Genomic DNA, 21,100 nt, shown 5'->3' on the forward strand with positions numbered 1-21,100 from the left:
GACTCCGAGCCTCCATGGTTATAGTTATTAACCATTTCCCTAAAGAAAACACTGGAAACCAACTAGCTCTAGTAGCTGACAATGTCTGGTGCAGTCAAGTAACAAATAGAAAAACTTGCCACAAAGATAAATAAAGTCTCACAGTACTTCACTGTAGTCTCAAGGGTAAAAATAGTACACTAAGTTATTTTCACCTTATCAGCCTGAGGTCATTTAGACAGCATCATGGGTGTCATGTGGAGGGCAACATCTAAGTAAAATCACAACCTATTGTGTAGCATAAGTCAAGATACTGGAAAGGCTGTTAAACGTTTCACTAAGTTCCTCTTTATGTGGCTGTCATCGCCCCACAGGTTCCTGCAGCAACTCTAAAAGTTCCTCATATGTGTTCTCATCCTATATGTAAAACAGACCTCATTCAAACAAGCCTTTTGTATCACATTGTTACTCAATCAGACGGCAACACCGAGGCCCTTTGAGGAAGTCACTCGCTGGATCTCACAATCAAAGCTCACATCATTGTGCGCATGTTGAACAGGAGCCGTTATAAAATGAGGAATTCAGTGTTGCAAAACCAATTAAATTGCGTTTTTACACATATCACAAGATGTTCAGTTAATCTTGTGTCTTACAGATCAAGTGTAACCCTTCAAATGAGGGGTGTGAGCATGGATATGAATATTTTATGAGCCCCTGAACAATGGCCTTTTGAATGAGAGATGGAAGATAATCACACAGATGCACTTGATTGCAGCTGCTGTAACATCGACCCACCAACGATATCTTACTCAAATTATCTGGGAAATACAAAAACAGGCAATACATGCACAGGACTGTGACATTGGCCAATGTGGCCTGTTTACTGATTTAATTAAGTGATTTTGATGCGACTCTCTTTACATTTTCTGGACTTGATGCTATTCCCCAAACAATTCTTCATCTGATTTTCTCTCACTAACTTCTCTGCAAAATTCTTCCCAGACATGCCTTGTGTTGTCTGGCTCACTAAAGCAGGCCGCTCCACTGCACAGGCCAGACCAAGATGGGCGAGGGAAGCCAAGGCACATGAAGAACCTATTAGGGGGCCTAGCAGCCAGCAGCAACCCTGGGAGGCCAGCCAACTCAGTGTGTGAACAATAGGGAAGCCAGCTCAACAAAAACATCCTGCAGAAGTGAGAGACTGGGAGGGGAGAGAGGAAAGGACAAGCGAGCAGCAGGCCAGATAGCCCGCTTCGGCCTGCCACGGTATCAAAACACAGAGGGGCTGGTGTTTAGAGGAGCTAACTTTTGCTGGTGTTGAGTTTGACAAAGAAATGCATCAGATCGGTGCAGAACATTTGAGCTGAGGTCATATATGGTTCAGCTGCAGCTCAGACAGCAAGTTTAACGGCCGCTCCAACAATAGCAAACTTTCACTGGTCTTTGTTTCACTGAGAATTTAAATGCAGGATCATACAGAAATGAAAAACTCAAACCACAGCCGTCGTTGCCGTCTCACTTGTAACACCCTCTTTACTCAAACATTTCCAGTTAGCTGCAGGTTGACACCCAGTAAATGTTACAACACGAACAGGTCCAACATGTAGAAAGATGTATTGTCGTGCCGCTTTTCCCACGACCCTCCCACAAGTCTGCAATATCAGTTGCAACTCAGCATTTCCATGAAACGGGGAGAACATGACTCAACCAAAGGCTTCACTTCAAATAAACAGGTGCCAAGACTCAAAATGTAACCCACAGTGTACTTACGCTGCAAGTACATTTGAAAGGAGATAAAAACAGGACAAGAAGCCAAAACTGAGCTCTTCTGCACAGAAAAGGGTTAAAAATGAAAATTTTAAAGGCAGTACTAAATGCACACACTGACAGCGTTTCTCAACTGTTTTTGGCTGCAAATGAATGTGTGTGTGTTCCAGCTTTTTTGAATCATGACGGGTCCAAATGAAGTGAGAGTGGTTAACAGTTTAACCAAGCATTTTCAGGGCCATTTCATGCATCATTACAGGAGGCTGAGTACATATTTCACAAGAAAAATCACAAAAATAGACATTAAAAAAATAACAAGTAGGAAGATGTTTTGTTCCCCTCCAACAATTCAGCTGATAGCGGATTTCTTTTAGTTGTACAGCGTATGGGACGGGTGAGTGAAATAAAAGGAACAAAGATAATTTGAGAAAAAGAGATAATGTAGCTAATGAGTGAAAGACAAACTGAAGTGAGAGGCAAACGTAGGTTGTTAGCAGAGAGCTGAATTGTAGCGCAAAGCTTGATCATTAGAAAAGAGAGCACAAGAGAGGAGTGTGTGTTGGAAAGTTTTTGAGTGTGTGGGGGTAACATAAAACCAGCTCTCCCACAACACACACAGGGGAGGGGACCCTTCTTTAAACTGAGCCTACCCACAATGCACTGGGCTCTTTTATCCCGGCAGTGAAAGGATGAGGCCAGATGAATGACAAAAGGAGAGAATGGGGATCTGGGTTGGGCCCTGCTTGGAAGACAGGGGAGGGAGAAGAGAAAGAGAGAGGGAGGGAGGAGGGTGTGTGTGTGTGGGGGGGGGGTGTTTCCCAAACCAACCTTTTCTATGAAAAATGCAGTAAGGGGGGGGGGGGGGGGGGGGGTTGAGGCAGAGTAATGTAGCTTTTGCTTGGGAGATGAGGAAGAAATGTATGCATACACAGAGAATTTGAGTTTAATGATTTCTTTACTGGCTTGTACACAAACGTACAAAAATAATACAGCACTCATCTCCACATGACGTCACGTCATCATCACAGTGTTACAAACGTTCAAAAATAAAAGAATACAAACAGAAAACAAACAAAAAAATTAAAATAAATCAAACATGATGGAACATCTGCATCACTCATGAAAAATCAGCTGTTTCCTCTCGCTTGAAATGAAGCAAGACCAGAAACACAACTTGGTCCAAAGAAGTCAGCACTTGGTTTTTTTTTCTTTAAAAAAAAAATCATCTCACTCATGTACACCAATCCAGCGGCTGGCTCCTTACGTCATAAATGTTATGACCCTGGTAAGCCAAACAACCACACAACCGTGCAATTTTTAATCATGTTACAATGATCTTACCATCAAATGTATTATTCCCCTTTCAAAAAAAACAGGAAGACAGCACTTCAGAAAAGAAAGTGCCCCAAGATATCATCATCATCATCGCCAATATATATATATCCATATGTATATATACATACACCCAATCACAGAGATACACGCATCTTTGTTTGAAAAAAACATCATGTTTTTTTCCACAAAGTAACACACACATTAGGACATTATCACCTGGAGCATATATTTATACAATAGTATTTTGTTGTGTTTGTTTTTTTTTCTATTCAGAAAAAAATTTAAATGTTGACACATAAAAGCCAACTTTTCAACAACAGACATCAGTGCAATATTCAAAAAAATTAAAAATAAAAATAAAACAAAACCCATCAAGTTTAAGACAAGCGATGCATATTTCATTTGTTGCCTGATACCAATCTATACCTTGATGTAGTGGATCTATCGCTTCAGTTATTCGTGGCTGTTCCAGGTTTAAAATGGGAAGTTCTCAGTCTGGATGACTGGTTTCAACACAGCGACACGGGGGGCCTCATGAAGAGCACACAATCTCACACACACACACACACACACACTTCAATTTAAAAACACACACTCTTTCAACAGCTTCTCATGAGGTGAATCGGTGCTGCTGTGAAGCTTCTACACAACTGTTGGCCATTTGAGCAGTAGGCTTTAAAATAAAAACATCAACATTGACAAAAAAAATAAAGAAACATACAAGCAGCATTGATACAAATGTTAGGGTGCCATGACTTTCAAAATGCAGCAGGCAAGTTTATGAAACCAAATTCTTTCTTTTTTTTTCCTTTTTCTGTGACATCCTGCTTTAGTCATGTGTTGTTGTTGTTGTTGTTGTTAAGTCTTCATCGTCCAACAGTATTAGGGTCCTGCTCAGTAGTAGTAACTATTCCAAAGCCTTGGCTCCTGCAGTTACCCCGTACAAACACTGGGGGCGCACAAGGCTCCGCATGTTTTTGTGCAATAAAACTCCCTGCATTTATAAGTCATGCGATACAATTCCATTTTTTTTGTATGACTGAAAAAATATAGAAAACAAAAACGACCATACAGGCTGATGAAGACAGAAAGAGAGACAGATATATATATAGAGAGAGAGAAGTGGAGGATTATAAGGAAAACAATGGCAGTATGTGTGTGAGAGAGAGACATACAGAGAGAGAGAGAGAGAGAGAGAGAGAGAGAGAGAGAGAACCACAGACTCCCTTGCAGAAAAGGCAAAAACGACGCTTTGCTTGTCAGAATTGGTTTGGTTGTAGTGTAGAATAAACTGTCCCGACTGAGGATGCAGGGATGGGTTCATTGCATCTTCCGTATTTTAGTCCATCATGTCTGTCAGGCTACATAGCAAAACAAAACACAGGCTACAGGCCTATACTGGCACGCGGAGGATCACAGACAATATTGTGAATCTCTTCAGACTCCAAAAAAAACAACGTGGCAGAGTGGCGAGAGAGCTGAACAACTTGAGAATACTTTATAGTCGAGGTAGCTGGCAAAAGGCAACCAAACAAAGTCCTTTTAATGGGAGGAAGGGAGGGTGGGGAGGGGAGGGGGGGAGAGAAAGTCCTCTTGAGGGTCAACAGGCTATAACAGAGGGGTTTCAGGGGAGTGGCAGGTCTACCTCCACACGGGACAGTTTACACTACGAGTCTGAAGCAGCTTGAGTCACCCTAGATATTCTTACACTTATAGATGTGTTTGTTTTTTAAAGAAGAACCACAACATACTCAAAAAAATGCATCTTCTCAATGTACCTTCATAAATAAAATAAAAAAACCCAGCCTGCTTTCACAGTGATGACTAGGATGTTAATAAAATACTGAAAGGAGATTATAAAGTGAATTCCAAATGCGACTTTTCTTTTTTCTTTTTTTGATACAAAGCGAAAGCAGCGGTTTTTTTTCTCTCTTTTTAATAACACAATGACCACCGGCAAAGTGGTCGCACTGGCCTGAACTGTTGGACGCCAGCATGGCAAGATCTGTAGGCAGAGCGCATTCAGCTACTGTCCCTTTCCTTTTCTCTTACAAAACAGAAACAAAGTAAAGCTATTTGTGTACAGTACTTCACAACAATGATGGAGTCAGTTGTTGTTACATAGTGATTACACATCTGAAAGCGTGTTGGATAGCCATAATGCCGCTCTTTGAGTACAAACAAACAAAAAAAAATCAATGAATCTATTAAAGAAAACAGACCTCTGGTAGCCGACAGAGGGCAACCCTTCTTCTCTTGTTCATGTGTCTTCCCTTTCAGATATTCCAGCATGCAGCCATGTAGCATCAAGTGCCGTGTTTCATATCAAATAACTTAAAAAAAAGAAGAAGGTTTTTAACAAGTGAACAATGAGGAGCAACAGGTCAGAAATCTGCGCCCCCCACAAAGAAACTATTCAGCTGTATACTGGGGGATATGGGAGGTCATGGAGAGGAAGAAAAAAAAACTGGGCCATCTGCACTCTGGAGTCCAAACACACACATGTGATACACAGACACTGGCTTCTTTTTTTATAGTGGACGACAAGATCTAGTATACACATTCAAGAGGAAAGCTTTAGTACCAACAAACTCACCGAAAAAGGCGTTTTCTTTTGTTAAAGATTCATGCTGAAGCGCTGTGTATGAAGCATGCGGTGCTTCACCCAGGAGCGCACAGAGGGCCCCGTTTGGTTTACAATGAGGGAAGATTATTGTGCAGGCCTATTTTTATTTCCTTTTTTACATATATATAATTTGGCACAACTATGTAGATAATGGCAGTTTTGTTTTGCTTTTACAAGAGCCTGGCTTTCCCGTGTGTTGCAGTTTTATTTTCCACTTGTTGTTTTGTTATTTTTTTTATTTTCTCATTTTACCTGACAGCAGAGACAGATCACCGGGCGCCAGAGGAGTACTTGGCCTTGGTGATGAGGTATAGCACAATGTCTTGGTGGCCCCCGAAGGCGGCGATGTGTAAAGCGCTCCACCCTTCCCTGTTGGCCAGCCGGATATCTGCACCAAACTTCACCAGCAGTTTTACCAGCTCCAGGTTGCCGTCAATGACGGACTGGTGGAGGGCCGTCTGTCCTTCCGGCCCAAAGGAGTTGACGTTGAACTCGCAGTTTGTCATGTTCTGCAGCAACGAGTGCAGCTCCTTGGTGTTGCCCTTCTTCACCGCCTCCTGGAAAACCCTCTGCGGCGCGGAGCAAGTCGACACATCCGCCTGGCTCATGGTTGCAGCTCGCTGGAGGGTGGGGAACCAGTAATCCTGCCTGGGCTGTAAAGCTGATAATAATCGTCTTCTCCCTGTTGAGCGTCTCTGGTCTGGTGACAATGCCACAGTTACACTGGACTATAACCAGTTATTAAGGCACTTTAAAGTACTAAAAGAGGAAAAAAAGGAGCACTGTATATATCCCAAAAAGGACAAGAGAGGAGATAACACACTTGGTGTGCAAAAATGTTAATATTTGAGAGATCCTAAAATCCCTAAAACATAAGAGGGTGCTCTCAAGCGATCCAGGGGTCTCTAGATGTAGTTCCCCCTCTGAAGCAGCAGCAGCAGCAGCAGCAGCAGCAGGTAGCCTGTAGCAGGGGATGGAGCAGAGTCACCTCCGACTTCACTCGTGGAAATTGGAAGTGTGACCACTATCTCCACAGGGCAGCCTCCGCAGGTTTTCCTTGAACGGTCCGATCTGTTTCCTGGCGACACGTCCCGGCAATGTGTCGCTGCTCATGTGGCCCGGGTGTCTGAGAAAGACAAAAAAGACAAGAGAAGTCCGCATGAATCCCGATTCCTCACCAGCAGACTGCCAGAGAGACCCCACATTCCGCCACATCCGAGAGTGAGAGGGGACACCTCCGTGCGCACACGTTTACGCACGGACACACAGCTTGATTTTTTGCCACTTACATGTCTGGAAATGTAATCCGCTGCAGTTTTGTGACTTACCTGTGAGAGATGGACGGGTCCGTGGCGACGAAAACGATACAAATCCACCGTGTGGCCCGGTCTGTGTCCTCCGCGCGGTCCGTGTGAGTCTCTGCCCTGCGCTGCGCTCTGGGGGAATATTTTACGCGTCCTTTATTTGCATGACAATACCATCCCAAAGAATCAACTGTGGAGGAATGGGCGGAAACCCGGGGAGGTTATAGGCTGCCGGCTCGGTTAGGGGGAGGGATCGGGGCCCTGTGAATCTGCAGGGAGGGGGCGTGGTCTTCCGAGGGGGGAGCCAAATGTTGCTGCAGAAATATTAAACAAGCCGCCCGCAGCAATATTACGGTGAGCTCCATATCCGATCTCCTGTAGCCGACCCCAGGAAGCGGACTGAAAGCCAGAGGCATGGTGCTGCCGGGGCTGTAAAGTGTTGAGAAAGCGGGCGCGTTGTGTAGGATCATCCACTGGATTAACATCAACAGGAACTTGAAACAAAACGTCAATCAAGCGTCTCCACGTCTCATTGACAGCAATGCAAATGACTGAAGAGCACCAGAGGGGATTTTATTCATGCCAAAAGTACTAAAGAATCAAATGAAATAGGCTTATAAAAACGTAATTCACACATGCAACTTTACGCAATATTAAAATGTGACATTGGACATATAGTCTGTTTTATTTTGACTCGTATTATTTCACTTTAATCACTCCCGATTTAAGTTCTTAAAAGGGAAAAAGCTCGAGGACTACATATAGCCTGATATTAGTCAAAATAATTAATTAATATACGTTTCTTGGAAGTAACGGGGTATGTGGGCTCATTAACACCCCTTGGTGTGAAAGAGGTGCTGATAATGATACACTATCCAGGAGAGGGTGTGGTTTACAGCTCTGTGCTGCTTTACGCGGCCCAACTTTCCCTCCAGTGTGACCCTGAAAACGAATGACCGAGTGTCAGTGAACAGCTCAGTTCATTTGAGCACAAACATGATGTTAAAAACAATGAACCAAATGTTGAGGAGGCTACCAGTTTGTGCTCTTGTGGGTACAGGCAATTCCAGTCGGTGCATTTAAAGTTAAAAGCGGGACATACAAATATGTTTATTTTCCAAGCCTCACGACAGACATAGATATAAATGCAGTTTTAAAAGCGGCTGTCTCGAGCTTGAACGCATCTTTTTCACAACAACAAAAAAATCTGAAACCTCAGAGAGGTGTGTGTTCTCTGCAGACAGAGATTTCCTCCGAACCAAATGGGGAGGACAGTAACATACAAACCCCCAAACGGTCGTATAAAAAACACCTTTGAGGAGGAGATTATAGGTGGCTGTTTGAATCATAAACTGCGGGTATATTCCAGTTGTTTTGAGATGACTAGACTGTGGGACTTGAAATAACAAAAGGCCTGCGCCACTTCCTTTTTGCAAGTGAAAAGAGGTGACGCTGTGCGCAGATTGACACGCCGCTGAGCTCCCCCCTGCCACCGTGGGAACTGGGTGCCTGTGTGTGTGTGTGTGTGTGTGTGTGTATATACATATGTATGTGTGTGTGTGTGTGTGTGTGTGTGTGTGTGAGAGAGAGAGAGAGAGAGAGAGAGAGAGAGAGAGAGAGAGAGAGAGAGAGAGAGAGAGAGAGAGAGAGAGAGAGAGAGAGAAGATGGTGAGATATTGATAGAAGTTTGACAGAAAGAATGCATGTGAAAGTGACAGAGGATACATAGATAGACAGATGGAGGGAGAGAAATATGTGAAAACTACAGCAGGTACATCTCAGCCTCCCTCGGGCCGTTTGCTCCGTTTGGCGGCCCCATACTTCATCTCATCTGCGTAGCACTTTACAAACCGCTCTCCGCTCTGATGGGTTGGTGGCTTTCACACTGTCCTCTTTTTCCCACACTCTGAACTGTACAATTTGGCGCACGTCTGTGGCTGCATCTGTCTACGTGAGTGTGTGATTGTGCATCTGTGCACCAGACAGCAACCGGGGATCCCACATATGGAGGTCACAACCTATTTTATTTAATCTACAACCGCCCCCCCCCCCCAGACATGACTGAAAACATGACTATATTTTAGATAGAGTCAGGTTCATGGAAGATGTTTGTTGTGTTAGACTGGCTGGCAGGTGTCAATTAAAGTCATACATTGTGGCACCAGAAACATAACTCAAGTAAACCGTTCAACCACAGCTCTGAATAAATGCACAAGCATGGTTGGTTTATTAAACCACAGCTAACCTTTAGACACATCATCTATGCTTCAAGTTACTTCACTTAACTGCAGTCGAAAAAGCAGGTTCACATAACTTGGACTACAAACAAACTTTAAAAAAGGATGTACTATACAGTATCTAGTGATCTTCACTTATTATTTTTGGTGGTCATGGTATAAGCGTGATGAAGCTATGAAATAACATTGGCAGCAGAAATTCATGGCAATTGTCACCTTGTCCATTATTTTTCTAAATAGGAGCATGTCATCACACACTGCCACTTACTAATCAACCACAAATCTATCCAAGATTTTCTTTAAAAAAAAAGCGACCACATAGCCCAAATCAAACTGGATTTCTTGAGTTCATTATTCTCTATAACAGGACACCTGGGGTGCGTTATCAAGATTCAAACCAAGGCCACAAAAGCTCATCATGATCTACTTTTAAAGTTTGAAGCCCCTTTGAGGTAAATTTGTAATCTTGGGCTATATAGATAAAACTGACTTGACTTTAAGCCTCTAGTACATTTCAACAGTGACTGAAATCTGCTAGTTAACATCATGCATGCTGGTCTAGAACTGTGGTTTAACTGTTGGCTTGAACTATGTTTAAAAGTGTCCCAGTCAGTATACAATGATTGGTCTGCCAGCCAATCAGAAATAAGTATTTCTATTGGCCACTGTATAATCTTAGATGTTTGACATGGATTTGTTTAAATGTAGGTGTTTCACTTTATGACCTGCTCCAGTGAGAATAAAGGATGAACAATAGGCCAAGCAGTTTGTGTGGGAGACTGTGATTCATCTGTTTTGGACACTTTCAGGTGCATCTGCTGGTGACTGTTTGTGCTTTCTGTTTGTTCCTCTTCAACAAGTGGCCCACAGCTGCAAATGCTCCAAAACAAAAGACTGCGGCTCTGACTCATTCATAGAAATGTGGTGAATAGCAAACACAGACATTTTTATATAGGCTACAGTAACAAATGTGTGTTCCTCTCACCTGTCTTCATAGGACACAGCTTTGACCTGTATGGACATACTGCTGTTTGTAGTTCAAAACCCACAGCACATTGGAAGGAAGTGTACAAAGAATATGGAGTTATTACTTTTTCAGATTTGATAGTTTTAGGATCAGTATAAGTTTTTATTATGTTTGTTATATACATGTTTTTTTTCTGAGGGTTACTGAATGGTGCAGAACATCTTCTGGAAAATCAGGAACATCTGTCCGCTATCAGAGCTTTGGCTGCAGTGCGTCTGGACACTTGGAAAACATTTGCACAGACCGCAGGAGCCAAAAGTTTCTCCGATTGGATGAGTTTCTCCCCCAAACTCTGTGGCATTTGCTCTCCCCTCTCTGCCCCCCCACCACTTCGCTCCTGAGTCTTTCTTGGTAATGTGCGTCTGGGAAGCAGCCAAACCCAGATACAATCATGAGGCGGTTGTGTAGATACACATCAAGCAGAGATGAAATATTTTAAACAATTATTTTACAATCTCTGAATTTCTCTTTGACAGGCTCAGCTGTTAACACACTCTATAAGTGCGTAAAAGCGCACACCATCACAATGAGAATTTGCAATAATCGATCTCCAAAAATCCCTTTAGTCCCCCTTTAATGGGCATAGTCAGGTTCTGTGCGGTTAGCCTGGGGGTCGCCTTGGCCCGGAGGCTGCGCTGAGTTACACTTCTCCTCAAACTGGTCACACAAAGATAATACGAGTCTATTCTGGTTCTATTTTTGCAGCCATATCTCAGTTCAACTGCTGTGTGTTGATAAACAAGACGTGTTTTTTCCAGCGACATAGAAAGAACCCAGAGACGCGTGGTGCTGTGTGGCTGTCCTGTAAACGGAGCGCGGGACAGACCGAGGCAGATCGGTTCCCTGTGCCGAGTTTGGGCGCCGAGACCCGGGGCAGCCCGGAGCCAGACAAGACGGGAGGAGCCTCCCTTCCCGTCCCGGCATGTTGCGCGCATGCACGTCGCTAAAGAGGAGAAATACAAGAAAGAAAATTCTTGTAAAACTGTCATGTAAAAATGTCCAGTTTTTTTTTTTTATCATAACATTTTGGCAATATGGTTCTTTAAAATTCATGCCAGAAAGCATGCTGGACTCAATGTGTGTGTGTGAGCGACAGAGAGAGAGAGAGAGAGAGAGAGAGAGACGTGACGTTTTACCAGGGGGGAGGGCCTTCTGAATCCAATTCATTCCGGGCACCACGTGTCCGTAGAGCGTGGGAAAGAGGCGAGCTTTTCTTCCCAGCAAAGAAAGAGCAAGGATCAAATAACACGGTGCTGCAGCAGAGAGCTCGCGCTCTGCGCAGAGGCAGGGGCTGCGACCACCCGGACAAGGACGGGACAAGACACACAGAGAGGGGCTTATTTGGGAGCTAGGGTGTCGACTTCATTCATAGCAATAAAAATACTTCAGGGTGGATTAATGTTACTGTAGTTATTCTGCTTAAAAAAAGAAAGCGCACGGCAACATGCCAAGATGTTTTGTATTACAGGATGTATGTTTGAGAAGAAGTACGAAAATACATTATTAGGAGCAACTACGGCAGTAGGCGTCTGGTTCAACCATCATTTTGCGGATATAGAGATTTTTTCTTTGTAACGTCCCGCAGAAAAGTATTGGGTCTCCCCTCCAGACTGATCTCAACGGCCATCTTCTGCTGGCAAGACCAGTCATGCATCCAGTTTATCGTCAAACCTTTGAACACCTGAAAGTCTCATTTGAGATAATTTAATATAGAGATAGAAATCTGCTTCCCTTATGAAATACAAGTGAATATTTACATCACGACTTAAAGTTGGAAGGTGTTTCTTTCTTTGTATTTGGTATCTATAAACACCAGCCGATTCACTTCTAACTAAGGCACACTTTATAAAAGGGTTAATAAGTTCGAAGTCACGTTATAAATATCTATAAACCATTTACTAATGCTTTATAGATCAGTTATAAGGCATTAATAAAAGCAACTTTTAGGTGTCCACGTTGTGAAAAATGCCATTGCCTGGCTGTTACCCCCTGATTCCAGTCTTTGTGCTAAACCAAGATAAGCTACCTTAGCCTACATAGACCTGAGAGCTGTTTAGATCTTCCCATCTAACTCTTGAAAGAAGAGAATAAGCATATTTCCCAAAATGTCAAACTATTCCTTTAACCTTCTGAAAAAGAGCTGTGGAGAACCTGGACTTTGACTGGCTTGAGAACTAGTAAGTCATGTCTGAGACAGTAATCCACATGATCTCCTTTGTCCAAGGCAGTTTCTTGTTGGGGTGGTAGCCTAGATGTTCGAGGTAGTCATGACATAGGAGGAGCAGGTTCAGATCCAGAGTACGTCTCACCCAGCACTCACAACAATGAACAGTCAACTTGGCATTCACGCCCATTGACACCCACTTTTGTAACATTATTCTGACAAGTGACAAGACTTATTATGTCATTATAGATAACAGCATTATTAATGGTAACAAAAGCCTTAAGCCCACATTTTGTAAAACCCTTAACGTTATGTAATTGGTAATATGATGTTACATGACTTACATATAGATCCCGACCTGCCGTTCAAACATGTGATGTTGAAAAATGTCCACTTCTTCCAAATTATTTATTATTTATTATTATTAAACGTCTATAAAACATGAAAAGAAAGGGGATAGAGAGAGGACTGATTGGGGACATTTGGTCAGATAACACCTCCTTCCAAATTAATTTTTATTTCCACTACTTGTTGTAATGAAAGTTAGACAGCAGCTCAGCTCCCTGCAAGAATTTCAGCTTACACATATTAAATACTTTACACCTGTAACTTCAACGTGTTTATTCATGATATGATAATCAGGTTATGGTGTGCATGTTCTGGAGAAATGCTTTCACTAAATTAGCTTAAATGTTAAAAAAGAACCATCAAGTTTAGTCTCTGACTTCCTCCTGCAGCTGCTGTGATTCAAACAGTCATTGAAAACACATTTACCTCAGTGATTCACAGTATGACCTGTCTTTGTGGCTTTTTTGATGCAAGTTAAGTGATCAATTAAATAAAGTGCACATCTGGCGATGGTTAGGGTTTCTTAGATTTTATGAGTGTAAAACTCAGCACTTCCAATGTAGCCTCCACAAAATGCAGACTATGTACTTCTGCAGAAAACACCAGAAAATCTTTAACTGCAGAATTTTCCTCATTAGATGTCTTAAAACCCCTTTTGGGCAGTCTCTTTTTCTGCAACCACACAGATCCAAAGAGGGATTTGTGAACAGAGGAGAGGAGACAGAAAGAAAGAAAGAGAGGTATGAGAAAATATGAAGGGATTCAGGCGGTGTGTGTGTTGGGTTACTCTGTGACCTGTCTGCTCTTCAGCCTCGGGGCAGGAAACCCCCACACTGTTAGTGTTACACCTGACAGACATCAGTGAAGCTTAGATGATCTCATCAATCCTCCACTCTGAGACCTTAACCATCTGTTTTCTGAAACAAAAAAACACAAATACCTGCAGACTGACAGAAACGATTATGACTTCTCACAGACTAATAAATGAAAATCAGTTTATTAACACATATTCAGCCTCCAGCCAAATAATTAAACGTTATACAAATGTAGTCACAGAGAGTGAACATATACAGTACCACAGACGGCTAAAAAGGCCAAGGAACAGAGTCCTGTCAGAGAGATGTCACAAAATGTGACTCCAGAGAGTGTTCAACGGAACAGACTTAACGTTGATGCACATACTGACTGAATGATATATTTCCCTGCTGAGTCAAAGTGTTCTTGAGGAATAAATGTAAAATTATCTCAGTATGATCCAAACCAAGAATCCTCATGAATGTGCCACAGTATAACAGTGAATGCAACAAAGATGACCGAGTCAAAACGCTGTCTTTGGTTCAGTTTTAAACTCTTACAAACATAAATCTTTAAAACCGTTGAAACTATATACATCTAAAAAGAACTTTGGGCTGATAATTCAGCCATCATCCACAGTCATTACATTATTCTGTTCTTTTTTTGGTATGAAAATGTTAATACCAGATGGTTAACAGGAGATCCGAATTCTCATGAACGAGAATTTATCCAAATGATTTGGTATGCCAAGCGATACAAAGTTGGTGTTGAAACTTCTCACTTGTAATGTCAGCCTAAATTCAGTCTTTTATTATCTTATCAAGCCAATTAAAAAAGTAAAAAATAAAAAGGAGACAATTTCATTTGATTTCATGACAGCTAAATGCGCAAAAGATTCCTCTGGATTATTCTGTAGTACGTGAGTCAGTTTTGCTGTGCGGCTGCAGCTGATTCAGTGTCTGTTATGTGTAAGACCTCCTGAAACATGGAAAGGACACGGCCAAAGTGAGAGCCTTCCCAGAACACCTTGCCACATCTGGTGCAGACATAGAAGAGCGGTATCCTCGGCAGGAGGCCAGGGGGCACGGCGTGGAGCTGTATGGGCACCCCCCCTGGAAAGGTCAGGGTGTCGGGGTCCAGCTCTGAAAGGGGGGCCCAGTGACACTGAAGGGCATACCTGGGTTCAGGGGTCGCACAGGGGGTCAGAATGTCACCCAGCGTCTCCTCTTCCTGTTGTTGTTCAGTGCCGTCCTGGTCCTGCAGAAATCCTGCAAACAAAAACACCAAAATTTAACAACTTATTCCTGAAAAGTCTAAATTAAATGAGGTTAGCAAGTTCAAAACTAAACTAAACAGGCATGTAGATACATTCGTATATATTCTAAAAAATTAACCCTCTTCCATGACACTGTGTGGTTTGACCGACCTTTCTGTTTAAGCATCCTGACCATGTCCTCTCTGGGCACCGCCATGTACTTATTGCTGTTACACGCCTGGACAAACACATAAAAACAGCGTTAAAACACATTTTGTTCTTTTATTTTGAGCAACTATTTCCATTGCTGTGGCAGAGTTGTTTGCCAGCAATAATTTGTATGATTTAAATTTCTTAATGTTGAAAAAGTACGAGATGAACAGGGCGCCAACTCATGTAGAGTGCTGGTGAATTGTCAGACAAAGCCTGACCAATTCTGACGTAAGAAAGGTGTGGGGGGAGGGGGGTTCTTTGTACTAACCCTTTGTACATTAAACATGCTGACCCCCAAAATCCTACAGAAGTAGATAGTGACTTTTAGTATTTTAAGTAATGCTATGGTAACTATGGTGACCAGAGTTCACCTGCTCAAGTTGAAAAGTGTCAGACCTGTGTTTAAACCAGGTGTAGGATCAGAGTTGCAGAGCCTGAAAACTTGTGTTGACCCATTCACACTGATGGCAAATATACCTTTTTACCCCTTTGGTGTGAAAGGGGCTAAGTGTTACAGAAAGATCAGATCAGTGTGTGAGTGTGTGTGTAGAGACGGCGTTTACGCCTCAGTAACGTTCACATGTCCGTGCTGTCCTGTCCTTCTCCATGGTAAAGGTTTCTGTTGGGCATTAGTGACCTCTTGTTTGCCGGCCCTTAACACACACACACATACATACACACACACACACACACACACACACACACGTCTGTAAGCCATCCTGACAGCACGTCAGTGCTAAAAGCCTTGTCAACACACCTGAGCTCCACCCAGCAAACAGCATTCCACTTAGAGGTGGGCTGTAAATCAAAGTACACTCGCAGACCTCACAAAGAAAGATCCTTGACTAGCTCACTTTAGGCCAGTTCGTGTCTCTTTACCCAGGAAAAGTTTAATGAAGACTGCAAATCAGAAAAAGTATGTCCTCTCCTCTGTGTGCACATGCAGAGCCGTGTTTGCCTCTGCGGTTACTGAGGTCAGGACAGGAGAAAGCGGCTAGACAGTGGAGGTGTGGGAATAGCAGAGGTGTCGTCTCCTGACTTGTCTGTGGGAATGAAGCTCATCTCTCCCTCAGTACATTCTGTATTCTCCTCTTTGTATTCTGCCGTACACACACACACACACACAAAATCACCACACAGACAAAACACTTTACAATTTGCACAGGCTACACTTCGGTGCGCATAAACCGCATGCATATAAGTGCTCACAGCGCATACACATGGCTCACACATACGAGTGTGGCGGCAGCCAGGAAAACAGACCCAGCTATTTGCTCAGCTCAAAGTTTCCCAGAGTTGAGCAAGCCAGAACCTGCTCTGAACTCTCAAGGCTAAGCCACGGACAGGCAGGCACACACGCACACCGTCTCACACACACTCAACCTGGATGGAAATAGTTCTATAATGTATTATCTATAATTAATCACAACACAGCAAGCCACAAATGCAAAGATCCTGCCGAGATCTGTAATACAAATACATTAAGCAAAGATGTTATGGAGAAAGTAAAATTACATAATGACAAATGTCGCAGTGATATTAATACACATCATGGTGATGTGAACTGATATGCAGGTAAAACGTATTTATGAACAGTCAGTGCTGTAAGTGCACTGAAATGGACATGACAAAATTAAGTGGTGAGGTCTTTTAGGGCCTTATATCTGAATGAACACAGATGGTGGCTCTGTGCCTTCATCTAAGATTTGAAACCTGTTTGGACCGGATGATTTCAGTAACATTTTTTCAGTTTTCGGCTTGCTGCAGGACACGAACACTTGATTTTTCCACAGCACCACTTAAGAATTAGAGTTTTCAGGCACGCAGTTGTCAAAGAGAGTCTAAGAAGCACAAGGGTATGAAGGTGCCGTCTCTGCAGCTCCTGCACGTCTATCGACACAGACAGACTTTTCAGAAAGACAATTCAAACTTGGCATGTTTGCACAGGCAAAGTAGCATGTTTGTGAAGAAGCACGACATGTGGCTTCAGTCACCGCAGTCTGAGCAGGTTGGTCAGCTGGACCTTTTGAAGTTTTTATAGCACTGATGCCTGCAGCCGGTCCACACTGCCATGTTATTGATTGTGCTTTAAACATGTGTCTTCCGGATGCATGTCTTCTCTAACCGCCCCTCCCTATGGCACTGAATGTAGTGACAAGTTGCAGTAAGGATACTAGTTTCTCCTCACAGTTTGACAGCATTTGCAAACTAATTATATTTCAATACTGGCTTTAAGTCAGCGTTCTCACCAGGCTTCTTCTTGCAACAGAAGGGCCTTAAGATCAAAAGGTTAAACCAGAAATTAAAACCAGCAAACCCAAACATTTTCTCTTATTTTTATTAAACTCTGGTTTAAAGTGGTTTTAGGCCGTTGCTACATTGCTGCTTTTACTTCTTTTGTTCTTTCTGTGTTTTTCAGTGAACCTCCTGCATTCTCACACTCCGTGTGGCCGTGCCAGAGAAAGAATGCTCCTTGCCGTGACAACAAAGGCTATCTAAAGTGTGATACTGTGTTTCAAAGGATGGGAGGTGGTGGAAAAAAGAGGAGAGAAAGGGGGATAGTGGAGAGGAGGTAGAAAAGAGAGGGAGGGAGGGGGGTGGGAGATTTTTCCCTAACGTTTTCAAACACACACACATACACACACACACACACACTGCACTGGCTCTGTATGTAGCTCCCATGGGAAAATCCTAGAGCAATCTCAAAAGGCGGTGCTTTTAGGGCCGATATAGGTCACATGGTCAGAGCAGCCAATTGGCCACTAGTGATTTGATTCAAATTGTGGTAAGTCAGGTAAGGGGCAGCGTGGGAACTCGAGGGAAGAAGAGCATGAGGGGAGCAAGAACCGCACCTTCGTTTCCCTTTGAAAATGTTGTCTTTTCCTTCTCAATGTGAATTTCCAAGTCCAAGTTAAGGTTAAAAATACTTAATTTCACTGTCAAAGGCTGCTGTGGTCTAAAACATACACACAGAGTATAAGAAAAGAACGTATTTCTTTCTAGAAACTACAGTATCCCTTCCAAGGAAAGAAAAAACAAAACATACAACACCAGAGATTCATTGTTTGCTCTCCTCATCCCATGTCTGGGACGTTCTGCCAGCTTTGGCTCCCTGTCATTCTGTTGGACAGATATAAGAGTTTGCTGCCACTGTGAAATGATGTAGGTCCATTGTAAGAGGGATGGCATGCTGGACTGGAAAAAGCAGCCTCATACAACCGTAGAAATGATGAGTAAGGGGAAGCTGACTGGCCGCTAACTTTTTCTCTGGTTTCCCACAGTCCCAAGGTCGTGCTAGGTGATTTGGATACGTTCCCACAGCAATGGACAATCTCATCCATGATTTTTACTGATGGATGCAAAAAAACTTTAGAATTTTCTTTGGCTGGACAAAAAGGTAGGAGAAAGGAGCGGAAACATTTTACTTCATTTAGCACTCTCTCACTGAAAAAGCTGACATCATTTCAGAGTTAATTACTAAATCACGTTATCTTTGAGTGGAAAATAAAACTTGAATCACTCATCAGTCTGTCATGTAATACCAGTGGCCAAAGAGGTGAGACAGTCATGAAATTCTCTTTAATGATAAAACATTTACTGGAAGACATAAATACACTGATTTCAAATTAAAGAGGCAATCTTATGGTTCAGTAGCTGCAACATCCTACTATGGATTTGAAATAGGTCTAACATTTCATCACCTCATTACCTTCTCTCTATGCTTTATTACTCTGCAAACAAGATAAAGGCTAAATGATAAGATGAGGTTACGTGGGTGAATTATTTAGTAAATTCAGATGAGTTGTTTGGCCGAATTGTTAATTGGAATTAAAAGTGTAAAATGTTATGGACAGAGAGAAGGGAATCCACAAAAAAAACACTGGAAAATACAATTGATTATTAGACAATTAAAAATCATAAATAGTGATTTGTCATAGCGGAAAACATACATTAAGTCAGCAGATGATGAGTTCAATATCATTAACACTAATTTAAAAAAAGAACCACGCATATGTCTACAGTTAGGTAAAAACCTACTTATAACTCACTCTTTATATTACTATTAGTCTTGTGCTGCATGTGCTGCAGTCTATTAGCACATTTCTGTTAGTTTTTTAAGTAGTTTGATGGTTCCTTTTAAAGATAAATTCTTCCTGTACACTGTATCTAAACACCTAAAGTAGGGGTCACTTTTCTGCTGCAGCAGGAGCATGAGGGAAATACTGCGGTGACCTACTAAATGTACTTTCCCACAGTATCCTGAGGGTATCTGGCCAGTGTCTCAGCCCGAGAGTCTGATGTAATTACCAGCTCTGTTAACTAACCACTACCACCTGACAGCAACCTGAACTTGGACCACAGCAGAGCCTGTCTGGGCTTGACATCACACACACACACACACACACACACACACACACACACACACACACACACACACACACACACACACACACACACACACACACACACACACACACACACACACACACCTTCCTCTGACTCACTTCACTCACACATACACACACGTACAAACATACACGAATGCACTCGCACATACTTCACAAGCATGCAACAGATGTAAAAACTCACATGCAGCTCTCGCACACCCTTCCCTGACTCATGTTAGCACCCACTCATTTCACCTGCATGAAACACTATTATTTCCTTCCTGATTTTCCCAGGGATGCCAATCATCCAGTTGTGTTAGATTGAATATGACAGCGAAAGCCTGCTATTAACTTTATTTTGGAAATTTACATGCTTAAAGAAGATATTACAAATCCAGTGTTTCTCACTTCTCAAATCACCCAAGACAGATGTGCCATGTTTTCAATATAGAGTTACTTTATTTTTTCAATACTGCTTAATTGCTCCTTGTGCTCTACTCAGTCAGTTCCCTAAGGGTTGAGAAGGCATGACCTTGTCCGCTGACATCCATTTCTATCTAAAGATCTTAAGTGCCAATAATGTCCGTGAATAAATTCTATGAGCTGTAATTTAATGACTTTTTCTAGACATTAGAGGCTTTGACATGTTTCTGATTACACTTTATTTTGTCTTGCTCAATTTAATTCTTTCTTTGACTGCATTTACTTCTATATTCTTTAAAATAGACACTTAAGGTTTATCAAATCTATTGCACACCGCCCTTTTTTATGTGTGGTTGACTTGCAGACAAATCTCTGCATAAACACTAATGTAGTTTTGTATTTTTGACTGTTAAAAAAACCTAAATGTAATATCATATTCTAGTTACTACATCAGATTATTGTAGGTAACATGAATGTGAAACGTATTATATTCATGAGATAATTTCATTCTTTATGATCAATATTTCATTGATTTAATGAGGACACGTTATTTTAGGAGTTGTAAAAGATCATCAGTAGTGACACCAGCTGAGGCACATCCATGACTTCCTGCCTCTGCCCTTCAGAATATATGTAGAGAAACTTTTCTTATTTCATGCAGTGCTTGTTTGGTCCTGCTCCCTCAGTCTGTTTAACTCTTGCTCAATCTCTTTTTGTTTCTTTCTCTTGTCAACTTTGTTTTCCACTTTCGACCATTTTCTCACCCTCCACTTGGCCTCAGTGTTTCTGCCTTTTCTTCCCTCCCTTCTTTGCTCCCTTAGTCCCTCTTTATTGGAGCTCACTAAAAGGGGTAATGAAGAAGATAATAGTCTAGAGTCTAGCAGATAACAGTCTAGCCGTCACACAAATAGCACTAATGCTTTCCCTTGGCTTGGCACAGTCAGTTCATTCTGTTTTTTACCCACTCAACCTTCAACCTCAACCTCTATCTCTCCCTCTCTCCAGTTGAACCTATGTCTTCTCTCTTGTTCTATGTGTTGCTTGAAGCTCCATCTACCCCCTTCCAGTGTTCCCTTCAATCTCCCTCTCTCCTTCTCTCTAGTTGTCTCTCACCTCTAACCTCTTTCTTTCTCTCCTTCTCCAAGTACTCTTTTTTTTCTCTCTCGCCGGAGAGCTGGGGCCGGTCTAAGCCAAACAGCCGAGAAAAACAACGTACTCAAAAGGTCCGTTGACAATGCA

At 42.3% G+C, this 21,100-nt stretch overlaps 2 protein-coding genes across 2 annotated transcripts in view; both read right to left on the bottom strand.

Moving 5' to 3' along the window:
- Nucleotides 1–5,809: 5,809 nt before the first annotated feature.
- On the bottom strand, nt 5,810–6,490 carry nrarpa (NOTCH regulated ankyrin repeat protein a). Its single transcript, XM_070925201.1, has one exon. It carries the CDS (start codon nt 6,313–6,315, stop codon nt 5,977–5,979), a length of 339 nt encoding a protein of 112 aa, XP_070781302.1. The 5' UTR covers nt 6,316–6,490; the 3' UTR covers nt 5,810–5,976.
- Nucleotides 6,491–13,768: 7,278 nt separating this feature from the next.
- The window catches only part of exd3 (exonuclease 3'-5' domain containing 3), a 37,021-nt gene continuing 29,689 nt past the window's right edge, over nt 13,769–21,100 (bottom strand). Inside the window, exons 19-20 of the mRNA XM_070924795.1 lie at nt 15,009–15,075; nt 13,769–14,850 (exon numbers count right to left, since the gene is read on the bottom strand). Of these exons, the coding sequence (XP_070780896.1) occupies nt 14,507–14,850; nt 15,009–15,075 (411 nt within the window). The 3' untranslated portion in view covers nt 13,769–14,506. The remainder of the gene's footprint in view (nt 14,851–15,008; nt 15,076–21,100) is intronic.

The sequence above is a fragment of the Enoplosus armatus genome, chromosome 18, assembly GCF_043641665.1.
Source record: "Enoplosus armatus isolate fEnoArm2 chromosome 18, fEnoArm2.hap1, whole genome shotgun sequence".
In the NCBI taxonomy this organism is placed as follows: domain Eukaryota; kingdom Metazoa; phylum Chordata; class Actinopteri; order Centrarchiformes; family Enoplosidae; genus Enoplosus; species Enoplosus armatus.

Excerpts from the sequence above, each read along its gene's own strand:
- nrarpa (XM_070925201.1), bottom strand. The coding sequence starts at position 6,315 with ATGAGCCAGGCGGATGTGTCGACTTGCTCCGCGCCGCAGAGGGTTTTC.